Genomic DNA, 11,977 nt, shown 5'->3' on the forward strand with positions numbered 1-11,977 from the left:
ATTACAGGCGTGAGCCACTGCGCCCAGCCTATATAGTTGCTTTTTAAATCAGTTAAGAGAATAAAGGAGAAAAAATAGGCATTTATGCTGAAATTTACAATTGCCTTTACTGGTACTTTTTGGTTTTTTGGGTGTATTCGAATTATTACCTGGGAGTCACTTGCTTTTAGCCTGAAGAAGTTCCTTTGGTATCTCTTGTAAGGCAAGTCTCTGCAAGTAACAAATTCTCTTAGTTTTTGTCTGTCTGGGGAAGTGTTTTGTTTTCGTTTTTGAAAGACAGCTTTGCTGGATGTGGATTCTTGGTCGACAGTTTTCTCTGAGCACTTTGAATACATCATTCCACTGTATCTGGCCTCTGTTGTTTCTGCTGAGAAGTCAGTTGTTAATCTTATTGGGGTTCCCTAGTGAGCAATAAGTCATCTCTGTTTCCTGTTTTTAGGGCTTTCCCCCTTGTCTTTGACTTTCAGCATTTTTACTATGATGCACCAGTCTACGGATCCTTTCCATTTATCTTACTTGAAGTTGTTGAGCTTCTGGATGTGTAGATTTTTGTTTTTCAATGAATTTGGGTAGTTTTGAGCTATTGTTTCTTCCACCGTTTTTTCTGATCCCTTTTGTCTTTCCTCTCCTCTCGGTACTCCCATTTCACACGTGTTGGTGTGCTTAATGGCGTCCCGTATTTCTCTGAGAGCTCTGTTCATTTTTCTTCATTGTTTTTTCTCTGTTTTAGCAGGGAATGCTTTTTTGTGAGTTTTTTGCCCTGGGGGTTTCTGACCACATGAATAACATAGATTTGACCCCAATCTTAAGGGAGGCACAGACTCGTGGTTGTGAAATTTCTGAGGACTCTTATTCCAGACATCCCCACCCCATTTGGAGACTGGAACGAGCTTCCTTCTCATGTCCCTTTGCCTTTCACTGAGCATGTGTCCTTTTGAGGCCCCTGTCATCCTCACACACTCCCCCAGGCATCTGTCATGCCTGCCGACCTGCTGAGGGCTATGGCTGTGCCGTTCCTCTTACTCTCGTCCTAGGTCAGATCTTACTCTCGTCCTAGGTCAGATCTGTGCAGAGTCTCCTGTGTGTGGTTCAGATACAATGGACTTTCTTCCCAGGCAGAGCTGGCAGCTTCCTTGGAGACTTACTTGAGATGCATTTTGATTTTAAAACAGTTAATATTCACAGCAGCTGCATCTTAGAATTGAGGAGTCTCGTAAGTAAACTATTTAGGCAACTTCAAAGCAAACACTTCTTCAGGACGTTTGCCCGGGAGTCTGGCATTCTCTTCCATCCTGCCCCTCTGGGGCTCTGTGGCCTACACCTGCCCTGGCCAGGTGTTCTTTGTTGTAACAATGTGTTGTAGTGACCACTCTGGGACCACTGCTTTCTGTGTCGTGGGGCAGATTTACATCGTTCCAGCAGTGGGCAGACTCTCGGACACGATCTGGCCAACTCCTCAGTTTCCCTGTTTGCCCTCCAGGCCCAAGCAGGGAGGGTCTGGGCTCTCTTTCCTGGTTACACATACATCTGTACACGTGTGTGCTCGTTACAGGTCAAACATGTGTCGACATCAAAGACAATGTGGTGGATGAAGGATTCTACTTCACCCCCAAGGGGGACGACCCGTGCCTGAGCTGCACCTGCCATGGAGGAGAGCCTGAGATGTGTGTGGCCGCCCTCTGTGAGCGGCCCCAGGGCTGCCAGCAGTACCGCAAGGACCCCAAAGAGTGCTGCAAGTTCATGTGTCTGGACCCAGGTGAGACTCTTGCTGGTGGGTGACAGGCAGGCTCCCCATTCAGGACTGGATGCTAGACGTCCCTTCGCTTCATTGGTGGTGGGGACTCACGACTCATGGCGTGTGGTGCAGCAGCAATGGCGTCATTTGCTCACAGCTGTCTCAGAGCCTTTGATGCTGCTACTCTAATGGGTGTGTCTCGTGTGACCTCTCAAGGTGCCTCATTCCCATTCTCGGGTAACAGCGTTCACAAGTGACCGTGAACTTGAGTGCAGCTGGCTGTCCACAAATCAGCTAGAACTGACAGTTTCAAGCTGTTCTTGCCTCTCTTTAAGACTCAGACCTAGAATTTATGTTCATGTTTGAGCTCTTCCTGTTTTTTTTTTTGTTTTTTTTTTTTTCTGAGACAGAGTCTCACTCTGTTGCCTGGGCTAGAGTGCCATGGTGTCAGCCTGGCTCACAGCAACCTCAAACTCCTGGGTTCAAGCGATCCTCCTGCCTCAGCCTCCCGAGTAGCTGGGACTACAGGCATGCGCCACCATGCCCGGCTAATTTTTTCTATATATATTTTTAGTTGTCCAGATGATTTCTTTCTATTTTTAGTAGAGACAGGGTCTTGCTCTTGCTCAGGCTGGTCTCGAACTCCTGACCTTGAGCGATCCTCCTGCCTCAGCCTCCCAGAGTGCTAGGATTACAGGCGTGAGCCACCATGCCCAGCCTCTTCCTGTTTTTTAGTATGATAATATGGAGGGTAGTGATAATTGGCATTGCTTATAGTCATCAATTTTTACTGTTAGATTCTTCAAGAAAAAGATTAAATATTACCCTCAGTTTCAAGGTAAGATGCCTCAGTAGGTGGTGCTTTAAGATGGACACTACAAGGAATCTGGACTTGGAATAACCCTCTCCCTTCCACGTGCAATAAAAGTGGAGCCGGTGGGATCCTGCTATCTGGGACTGTTAGCATCCCATGGAACTCCATGTGGCATGCTTTGTCCTGCACACCAGCACAGCTGCCAGCTCTGGTGAACTCAGACGTCAAGAGAAATGTAAATCAGAAGTGTGAATTTGTTTCTTTCTTGCGTGCCACAGTGTGAGAATAGTGTGGCAAGGACTTGTGGAAGCCCCTGGGCTCTTGGACCCTGCAGCCTGGGCAGGGTGTGGTGGCTATCTTATTGCCCAGGGGCCCTGTGGAAGAGAGACTGCAGCTGGGGTGTGAGGGATACAACGAGACCTGTCCCTTCAGGGAGTGTTGTCCACGTCCCTCCACACCAGATAGGCTGCTGGGTAGGAGAACAGAGTTGTCCTGCTGAGGCTGTGTCTGAGGCTGGGCAGAAGGAGGCACTTAGGAACAGGTACCATCACATGTGTGCAGTCAACTGTGGTGAGCAGAGAGGCCACGTTTGCAGCCTAGCCCGCCAGAGGACATAGAGCTAGAGGTGGGAGAGGGCGGCCTCAGGCAGACAGCGTTCTGCTTGTACAGGGTGTGTATGTGGGGCTGCGAGAAGCACTGATGGGCTGCTCACCAAATTTCCCGTGCCCCAGCCACGTTACCCCAAACCTCCAGCTTATTTTCCGTCTGTGGGAGTCAAACTCTGTTCACAAGCCATGTCACCTGGATTCCTGGTTCCATTTCTCAGGAGTCTACCAGTGCTGCCTTGCCACTCTGTCCAAGCTTTGTAAGAATGACCAGACGTATACAGGGATGACCTGTCTGTGGACACGTGTGGCCAAGGGAGCCTGCCCAGCTCTGAGGACTGCTCAGCAGAGCGGGGCCTTCGGTGTGTCTGGGCAGGCCCAGCGCTGCTGCAGTCCACTCTCCTGCGCAGCCACAGTAGCTTAGCCAGGCTCGCTGTCTCCACACCGTGGCCATACTCCTACAGACTCCTGACTCTCTCCCAGAGTCTTTGTCCTGGGAAGTGCCCATATCGCATCAAGAACGGAGATACTGTCATTGAGACTTTGGGAACAGGATCTCAGGTGTTAAACTTCAGAGTATCCCTTCCAACAGGGCAAGAGTATCTGCTCTTCCATGCTCTTCATCGTTATACTCGAGGTCACAGCCAGTGGCAGAAGGCAAGAAGAAATGAAAAGGCATCCAGACCAGAGGGGAAGAAATGAAGCCATCTCTCTTTGCAAATGACACGATTGCACAGAATATCCCAGAATATCTACAGGAAAGTTAGTAGAATTAATAAATGTGATTAGCAAGGTCTCCAGATGTAAGATCAATGCACAAAAATCCACTGTATTCACATAATCTACCTGTAATAGTTAGAAATTGAAATTTTAAGAAAGTACCATTTATAATAGCACCAAAAACAAAACATGAAATACTTAGTTATAAATCTCATAAAATATGTGTACATTTTTTCTGTTTGTTACAAACTAAAAAACTGGTGAAAAAAGTCAAAGGCCTAAATAAAAGGAAAGATATACCATGTTCATCGATTAGGCGGCTCAGTATCATTAGGAGGTTAATTCTTCCCAAATTGCAGATTCAGTGCAATCTCAACCAAAATTCCAGCAGACTTTTTTGTAGGCACTGACAAGCTGAGTATAAAATTACATGGAAAGGCAAAGGAGTTAGAATAGCCAAAACCGTTTTTATAAAGAAAGAAGTTGGAAGATTGATGCTACCCAACTCATGACTTACTGTACAGCCATAGTTAACCAGAACAGTTTGGTGTTGATGGAAGAATAGACGCATAGATCGCTGGAACAGAATAGTCCAGAAACAGTCCTACACCATATGGTCAAATGATCTTTGACGAAGGTGCAAAGGCAGTTCACTAGGAAAAGGACAGTCTTTCAACAAATGGTGCTGGGACAGTTCAACATCTGTATGCAAAGAATAAGAACCTTACACCTCCTACTGTATTTAAAATGTACTCTAAATGCCATAGACCTGAGTGTAGAACCTTAAACTGTAAAACTTCTAGAAGAAAACATAGGAGAGAAATCTTTGTGACCATAGGATAGGCAACATTTTTAGCATGATCCTTAAAATAAAAAATTGATAAATTAGACTTCATCAAAATTGGAAACATCTTCTCTTCGGAAGACCCTGTTAAGGAAATGAAAAGACAAGCCGCTGACGGAAGCAAAAAGCAAAAAGAATATCTGCAAAACACAAATCAGGCAAAGGTCTTGCGAACCCAAGGACATGACCTCTTTTGCTCCACCTGCCATCTCTGACAAAGACTTTGAAACTGTTGCTGTGTAACCAAGCTCAGTGAGACTGTGAGCTCCTTGTCACTGGAGCTCTTCATGCACAGGCCAGGCAGCTACCTGGACGGGGAGTGGTCCAGGCATCAGGTCAAGGGTCAGGCCAGGTGGACTTCAGGACACCTTCAGTTCCAGCAGTGTCTACCGCAGCAGGATGTGTCCCCTTTCTGGGAACCTAGCAGTAGCTAGAAGACAGAAGACAACCCCATCTGCACTGTCCAGAGCCCCATGGAGGGCCCAGCCATGTTGTGAGCCCTCTGGGCCCCTGGCTCCTGGGACAGGCTCTCTTCTTTGTGCTTGACTCCAAGTGGCTTGGTCCTGAGAGATGCTTCTATTCTCTGTCATGGAGGAATGGCTGGGAACCTTGACCATGTCCTTGGGTTTATTTCAGAATTGATTAAGGGTTAGTCATTGCAAAGGGGCTACTTCCTCTGGTATCTCTGAGCTGGCCTCCAATTAACAGACACCTGGCCAGACCCCGGGGTGATGGACTTTGTCCCACCGACAGGGATGAAGTGTTCCCTGAGGCTGGAGGAGACATTAAGAAAGCAGCTGATTGGTGAGAGGATGTATCCTTCTCACACGTTTACTGCCCAAGTGTCATCAGCAGCAAACAGAGCTTTTGGAGATGCTTTCTGGCCCCGTGGGAGGAGGGCGGGCGTGAGCTCTGCCGTCTAGGGGGATGGAGTGGCCCGAGCCAGCAGGAGTGGTGTGAGAGCTCTGGAAGTCTGGCCACTGACACGTGGGCTGCGAAGTGTCTTATTGGGGTCCTGCCTGTGGAGGATGTGGAGGTGGGAGTGGCCAGCCCTAGCTCTTCCTGAAGCTCAGCAGGGTCCCTGCCCATGTGGGGTCCTCTTGCTTCTAGAAGCTGACAGGTCACCCATCTCCTGAAGCCTCCTGGCCTCCACCCTGGGTCTATGGAGACAAACGCTTCTGGGACCACTTCCTGGTTCCATCGCACTGTGACTTTGTGCGAATTGCCAGTCCATTGAGGTCAAGAGCACGTGGAAATGCCAGCTGCATCACCAGTGCTCGGCCAGTACAGCACTGTCCCTCCACGCTGGCACCACGTGCACAGTCTCCGTCCCACCGCTGCAGCTCACAGGGAGCACCTGACAAGCCTCAGTGTGCGCCGCGCTGGGTCAGGGCGGGGGATTGTCTCCACCTCAGCACTGATGACATCTTGGACCCAATACCGTGTGTGGCGGCTGTCGTGTGCACAGTAGGATGTCGAGCCACACCCCTGGCCTCCGCCTGCTAAATGCCAGTAGCACCCGCCCTCCCAGTGGTGACCACTAAAGAGTTGGAAAGACGGGGCGTCCCAGGAGACCTGAGGAAGGTGCCACATCTGGGACCTCTTGGTTTTTGGTCTCCAGCCCAGCTGGACCCCAGCCTCGTGGCGCCTCCCTGCACTCACCCAGCAAGGCGGGGGCGCCAGGTCTGCCCAGCGTGCGTCGTTTGCCTGGTATGGCTGGGCGGGGGCCTGGGGGGCCCAGCGTCGCGTGCGTGTGTGGCGGAGGCTGTCCTGGGATGTCTGAGCGCTGGTCACCGTGTGTGCTGGGGCTGGGTGCGATTGGGGGTGTTTTCTCTGGGACAGCTTGTTGAGGGTTGAGGTGACAGTGTCACTCCTGGCTGAGGTGGATGCTCATCTGTGAAACGATACCTGAGTTGACCGGCCTTTGTAAGCCTGTCCCCAGCGGGTGTTGGACACTGCGGCTGCTCCCAGCCCCTGCGCAGCCACCAACAGGGCCTCGCTGTCCCCCTCTTAGTCCATCAGTGAGTCGTGGCACATCCAGGTCCCACATATACCCTGTGCTGTCCCTTCTCCCCATCTGTCACTGCCCAGTCCACTTCATTCTCTGATGCCACATGCGCCTCCTCACTGGCTTCCTGACACGCCACGCTCCTTCCCTGTGGCCTGTCCTCCCCACAGCAGCTGCCCCGGGCTAAGCTCTGCAGGGAGGATGTCAGCCACGCTCTACCCCTGCCAGCAGCTCCCATCGTGAGACCCCTGCCCACCCGGCCGGCTCAGCGACGGAGCGGCTGCCTGGCCTCCCCTGGCTCCTCCTTGCTGGGCACCCGAGCACCGTCTCTGAGTGGCTGCAGGCCTCAGGCAGAAGGCAGGCCCCAAAGGCCCAGCCATCGAGTGGGCACCACTGCCCCTCACCTTGTGCACAGCACAGCACCTGGAGCAGGGTGTGTGGCTTCTGCAGGAGGGTCGCTCCCCAGCCGCACCTGGGCACACAGCTACTTGCACACGGCCTAGAAGTGCCAGTCCTAGGACAGAAGACACCACTTCCTTGCTCAGGCATTGGCGGGTCTGAGGCCTGGAGCTCTTCAGAGGGCAGAGCACAGGCCACAGGGGCTGTCGCCTAGAGACCTGTGATTCACTTTTCTGCTTTTGGTGTTTTCACAACATTTTTGATTTTGGGTGGCTTTGTTTCACCATCTATCCTAAGATTGTCAGGTGTAGGAAGTCGGGAACAAATGCTCCTCATCCCCACGGTGGGCCTGGGCAGGAGGGCCATGGCCCCCTTCCCAGAGCAGCAGGTTCCTTCCTCCCCCCGACAGATGGCAACAGCCTGTTCGACTCCATGGCCAGCGGCATGCGTCTGGTGGTCAGCTGCATCTCCTCCTTCCTCATCTTGTCGCTGCTGCTCTTCATGGTCCACCGGCTGCGCCAGAGGCGCCGGGAGCGCATCGAGTCCCTGATTGGAGCCAACTGTGAGTGCCCTCCACGGGCCACAGCACCAGCCCCGGCCCCAGCCAAGGTCTAGGTCTCCCCTGCCCTAAGCCATGGTCCCCTCAAGGTAGAGCTGCCCTGGCAGGAGGGGTGGGCCCTCTCCCCGCAGCAGGAGGCGCCGGGGCTTCCCTTTCCACCCCACCCCCTCTGTGCCTGGCAGCAGGAAGGGCAGCACGGTGCATTTAGACGGGACATCACCTTCTGCAGTGGCGTGGGCCCTGGGCGTGGGCCACCTGCTGGGGAGGAGCAGTGACACTGGTGGCCACTAGGAGGCTTGGAGCAAGGGGCCCACCCTACTCAACCTGACTTCCTCAGGAGTGCACCAAGCCCAGCCAAAGACCCCTCCGCAGTGACCCGCGCCCCAGCCATTCACCCTTGTCTCCATGAGCTCCTCTGCCCAGCACAGGGCGGGACGGGAGCAGTGGAGACGGGCGGGGGGAGCTCGCCGGCTGCTGTAGGGCCCCCAGCGCCTCCCGGGTTTGGAGGCCACGTGTCGCTGGGGTTCTGGTTCCTCGCCCGTGGGCCAGGAACGTTCTTGCCGAGAAGCTCCTATTCTCACCGAGCCGTAGCGGGGGCAGAGCTCAGGCCTCTGGCAGCTGGAGGGGTGTGGACAGTCCCGAGGCCTGGCCCAGCGGTGGCAGCGTCAGGACAGAGGGACAGGTTGCATGTGGGTGAGGGTGGAAGGTTCCGGCCGTGTCTTCCGGCCATGTCGGGGGTCTTTTGTGGGCTGACAGGTGGGCCGCTGGGCACAGCATGTGGCCCTCAGGGACAGAGGCCTAGCCTCAGAATGGGGGCTCAGGAGCCAGGTGGCCACCGCCCAGTGACACAGCACTGTTTTGTCCCCCGCTTTGGCGGCCCAGTGCACCACTTCAACCTCGGCCGCAGGATCCCCGGCTTTGATTACGGCCCAGACGGGTTCGGCACAGGCCTCACCCCGCTGCATCTTTCTGACGACGGAGAAGGCGGGACCTTCCACTTCCACGACCCTCCGCCTCCCTACACAGCTTACAAGTACCCAGACATCGACCAGCCCGACGACCCCCCGCCGCCCTACGAGGCCTCCATCGACCCGGATGGCATGTTCTATGACCCCGCAGGTGCCTGCCCCCGGGAGGGAACACCTTGTTGTCAAGCAGTCTGGCCTGTGGGGCCACCGCCCAGTGGCCCTCCCAGCTCCAGGGGCCTGGGGACCCCACTTCTTTCTGGCCTTCTCTTTGGTTTTCCCTGTAAGGCTTTCCCTGAGTTGGCTGTGCGGAGGGCCTGGGGCCCCCTTTCCTCCTCTCCCTCCGCGAGCACCTGCGAGCCGGCAGCCCTTGGGCCAGTCTGAGCCGGCAGCCCTTGGGCCAGTCTGAGGTGAGCTGCGGAGCCGGGCCCTGGTGGTCACCAGTACAGGCTTGGCCCAGACCCAGGACCGATCACTTGGGTGTGTAGACACATGTGCTACAGAGACACCATGGTGACAGTCCCCCGCCATGTCTGGAGGCAGCTCTGTGAGGTGGGAAGAAAGCGCCGGTTCCGTGTCACCCTTCTGGCACCAGAATCAGTCCCCACAGGGCTGCGTAGCGAAGGAGAGTCGCGTGCCCCTCCCTCCATCGCCTGGCCTGTCCCTGAGCAAGGACATGGGCGTCCCATCCCGTCTCCCTGTGCGCCGCGCCCTCTGGCGCAGCCATGGTGCAGTTGAGGCAGTGTCCCCGAGGCGCTGGCTCCTCGCTTGTCCCCTGCCTCAGCAGGACGGACATCGGGAGGCAGGGCTGCGCGCTGAACAGTCTTAGTCCCGTTTGTCCGTCTGGTCAGCGACGCAGCTCCCGTGTGGTCTGGGTGTGCAGCAAAGACGTGGATGTGACCCCTGCCCTGTGACACGGATGTCACAGTCTTCCCTTAGGGGCCAGAGCAGGACAAGCTCCCTGCAAGGGCTGCTGCTGGGTGGCAGCCGGGCCCAGACGCCGCCATGGGCTGGGCAATGAGGCAGGGCTGGGGCCTGTGGGCGGCAGGCAGGGCAGGGCGGTGTCGCTGAGGCCGCTGCCATCTGTTCTCGGAGACGCCCGTGGTCACGAGGAGCAGGCCGGACGGAGCCTCCCTCGGACCAGAGCTTCCTGCAGACACCGTGCAGTTCGCGGGGCTCCTGCTCTGACCCTGCTGCCGCGCCCGGGCTGCGCGTTCCAGCCGCAGCACTGAGTGCTCCCCGCCCACTTTGACCCAATAACTCCCCGACATCAAATGCGCCGCCTTCCCGCCCAGGTCAACCCCGCTGAGGCTGCCGGGTTTCCCTCTGGCACCCTTAGTTCCGGGGGCTCTGTCAGTGCACCGCCCCGCCTCACACGTGTCTGCGGTGCGGGCTGCGCCCTGCACCTCGCCCACACCAGGTGCCCGGCCACGGGGAGCAGTGTGCACGACAGAGCCTGTGTTGGGGGCTCCCTTCAGAATCTGAGGCCCAGAGAGCCACCTTGGGGTGTTCAAGCAGGAGGGGCTTCCTCCAGTTCTGCCCTGCCCCCAGTACCAGGCCTGCACCTGCCTCTGACACCCCTGTCTCCCCCTGCAGACGACGATGCTTTCGAGCCCCCGGAGACCAGCCTGCCAACCCCAGGGGATGGTGGCAGTGAAGCTTCGTTGTCCCGGTGCCTGGAACAGCCTCTGCGCACTTCGGGGGCCTCTCTGGCAGACCTGGAAGACTCCGCCGACAGCAGCAGTGCCCTGCTCGTGCCCCCCGACCCTGCCCAGAGTGGGAGTGCCCCGGCTGCAGAGGCACTGCCAGGGGCCGGCCGCCACAGCCGCAGCTCCCTCAACACCATGGTGTAGACGGCCCGGCCCGTGTCCAGCGGGCTGTGAGCACCCGTCTGCTGTCAAAACACCAGTCCCTGTGGGAAACTTGAAGGACCCAGCCTCAGCCTGGACCCCCGCACTGCAGCACACCCGCCGACCGCAGGCCAGGGAGGAGCGCTGCACCGAGTCCCTGAGGGCTCCAGAGACATGCAGAGCTGTGGGCCACCTTCTCCTTTTCAGGTGGCGGAAGAGTGATGGAGTTTGCTCAGACCACGTGCTTCAGAGGCAGGGAAGAAGGCACTGTGGGCCGTGGCCGGACGGCACTCGGCGGGCTCGCTCGTGCAGTGCGCATCCAGAGAAGTCTGCCAGCCGCACCGAGCCCTGGGGCGAGCTGGGCAGGGGCTGCCAGGGCTGCCCCCCTGGCCCCATCAGGATGGCACTTTTGACTGTCTGTGTGGTGTGGCAGGGATCTGCTTCAGGGGAGACGGCCCCGCGGGCCCAGCTGTGAGCATCGAGGTGACCCTGCCCTGGGCCAGGGCTGGCCTGGGCCTGGCTCCTGAGAAGGGAGCTTGGAAGGAGATTGACCTCTCGGCTCTATCTTCACAGCTGGGCCCCACGAAGCTCAGCTCTGTGGCAGGAAGCCCCCCACTGGTGTCCCCCGCAGTGCTGTGTGCGGCTCCCCTGGAGTCAGGCTGAGGCCCTGGATGCCGGGGGTGCTGGGGACTGAGCCAGCTCCTGTCCACACTCTGGCGCTCTGGGCCCCGCCCCTGTTGAATGGTCCTTGGGCTTGGCCTGCTCCTCCCCGCCTCATCTGTGCCATAAAGGGTTGTTTCTGGGGGGCAGGTGGCTGAACCGACATCCCGGGCTGTGTCCATCTCCCGAAAGTCCACTCCCTGCGCCACCGCCACCGCCGAGCCCAGTGGCCACATGCGCCCCCGCCCCCCTCAGCAGCGCTGGGTGCTTGGTTCCCTGCCTGGGGGCTTTTTGCCCGAGGGACCCTGTTGCCTGCTCCTGGACCGCGTCTTGTGTCCTGACACGGGGACTTTAGCATTTCTGAGGTTTGGAGATTAAGCGGGTTCTGTGCGATTTTTAGCACATGCATATCTTTTCTACGTTGAATGTCTGGATCCGTGTTTGTGTGCACGAGTGTGTGCGTGCGTGCGTGTGTGCGCGTGTGTTTGCAGGCGATGGGGTGCGCGGGAACTTGGCTCTCCTGGGCCGCTGCGTCTGCCCTGCCCTCTCCCTGCTCCGTGTCTCGCTCGAGGTCTTTCCCCACCACGAGGACAGCTGTGCAGAGGACCGGCGGGAGCATGCGCTGCTGTGCAGTGACGGACTCTGCGCAGTCCAGGCACGTTCTCAGGCCCGTTTTGTCCATCCCGTGAGGACTGAGACTCCACAGCTGCCCACAGACTTGACCTTGTGCCAGAGCTATGAGTTTCGTCACTGAACTGCCTGTCCTGGAGGCCGCGTGCGGTGAGGCCCGCTCCCCTGGCTGAAGGGCTGCTACTTCC

At 56.7% G+C, this 11,977-nt stretch overlaps 1 protein-coding gene across 1 annotated transcript in view; it reads left to right on the plus strand.

Moving 5' to 3' along the window:
- The window catches only part of LOC105823621 (integral membrane protein DGCR2/IDD), a 55,124-nt gene extending 44,510 nt beyond the window's left edge, over positions 1 to 10,614 (plus strand). The window contains exons 7-10 of the mRNA XM_012660869.1: positions 1,553 to 1,756; positions 7,535 to 7,687; positions 8,567 to 8,803; positions 10,246 to 10,614. Of these exons, the coding sequence (XP_012516323.1) occupies positions 1,553 to 1,756; positions 7,535 to 7,687; positions 8,567 to 8,803; positions 10,246 to 10,502 (851 nt within the window). The 3' untranslated portion in view covers positions 10,503 to 10,614. The remainder of the gene's footprint in view (positions 1 to 1,552; positions 1,757 to 7,534; positions 7,688 to 8,566; positions 8,804 to 10,245) is intronic.
- The last annotated feature ends 1,363 nt before the right edge of the window (positions 10,615 to 11,977 follow it).

This window comes from Propithecus coquereli, unplaced genomic scaffold, assembly GCF_000956105.1.
Source record: "Propithecus coquereli isolate 6110/MARCELLA unplaced genomic scaffold, Pcoq_1.0 Scaffold686, whole genome shotgun sequence".
Taxonomy (NCBI): Eukaryota; Metazoa; Chordata; class Mammalia; order Primates; family Indriidae; genus Propithecus; species Propithecus coquereli.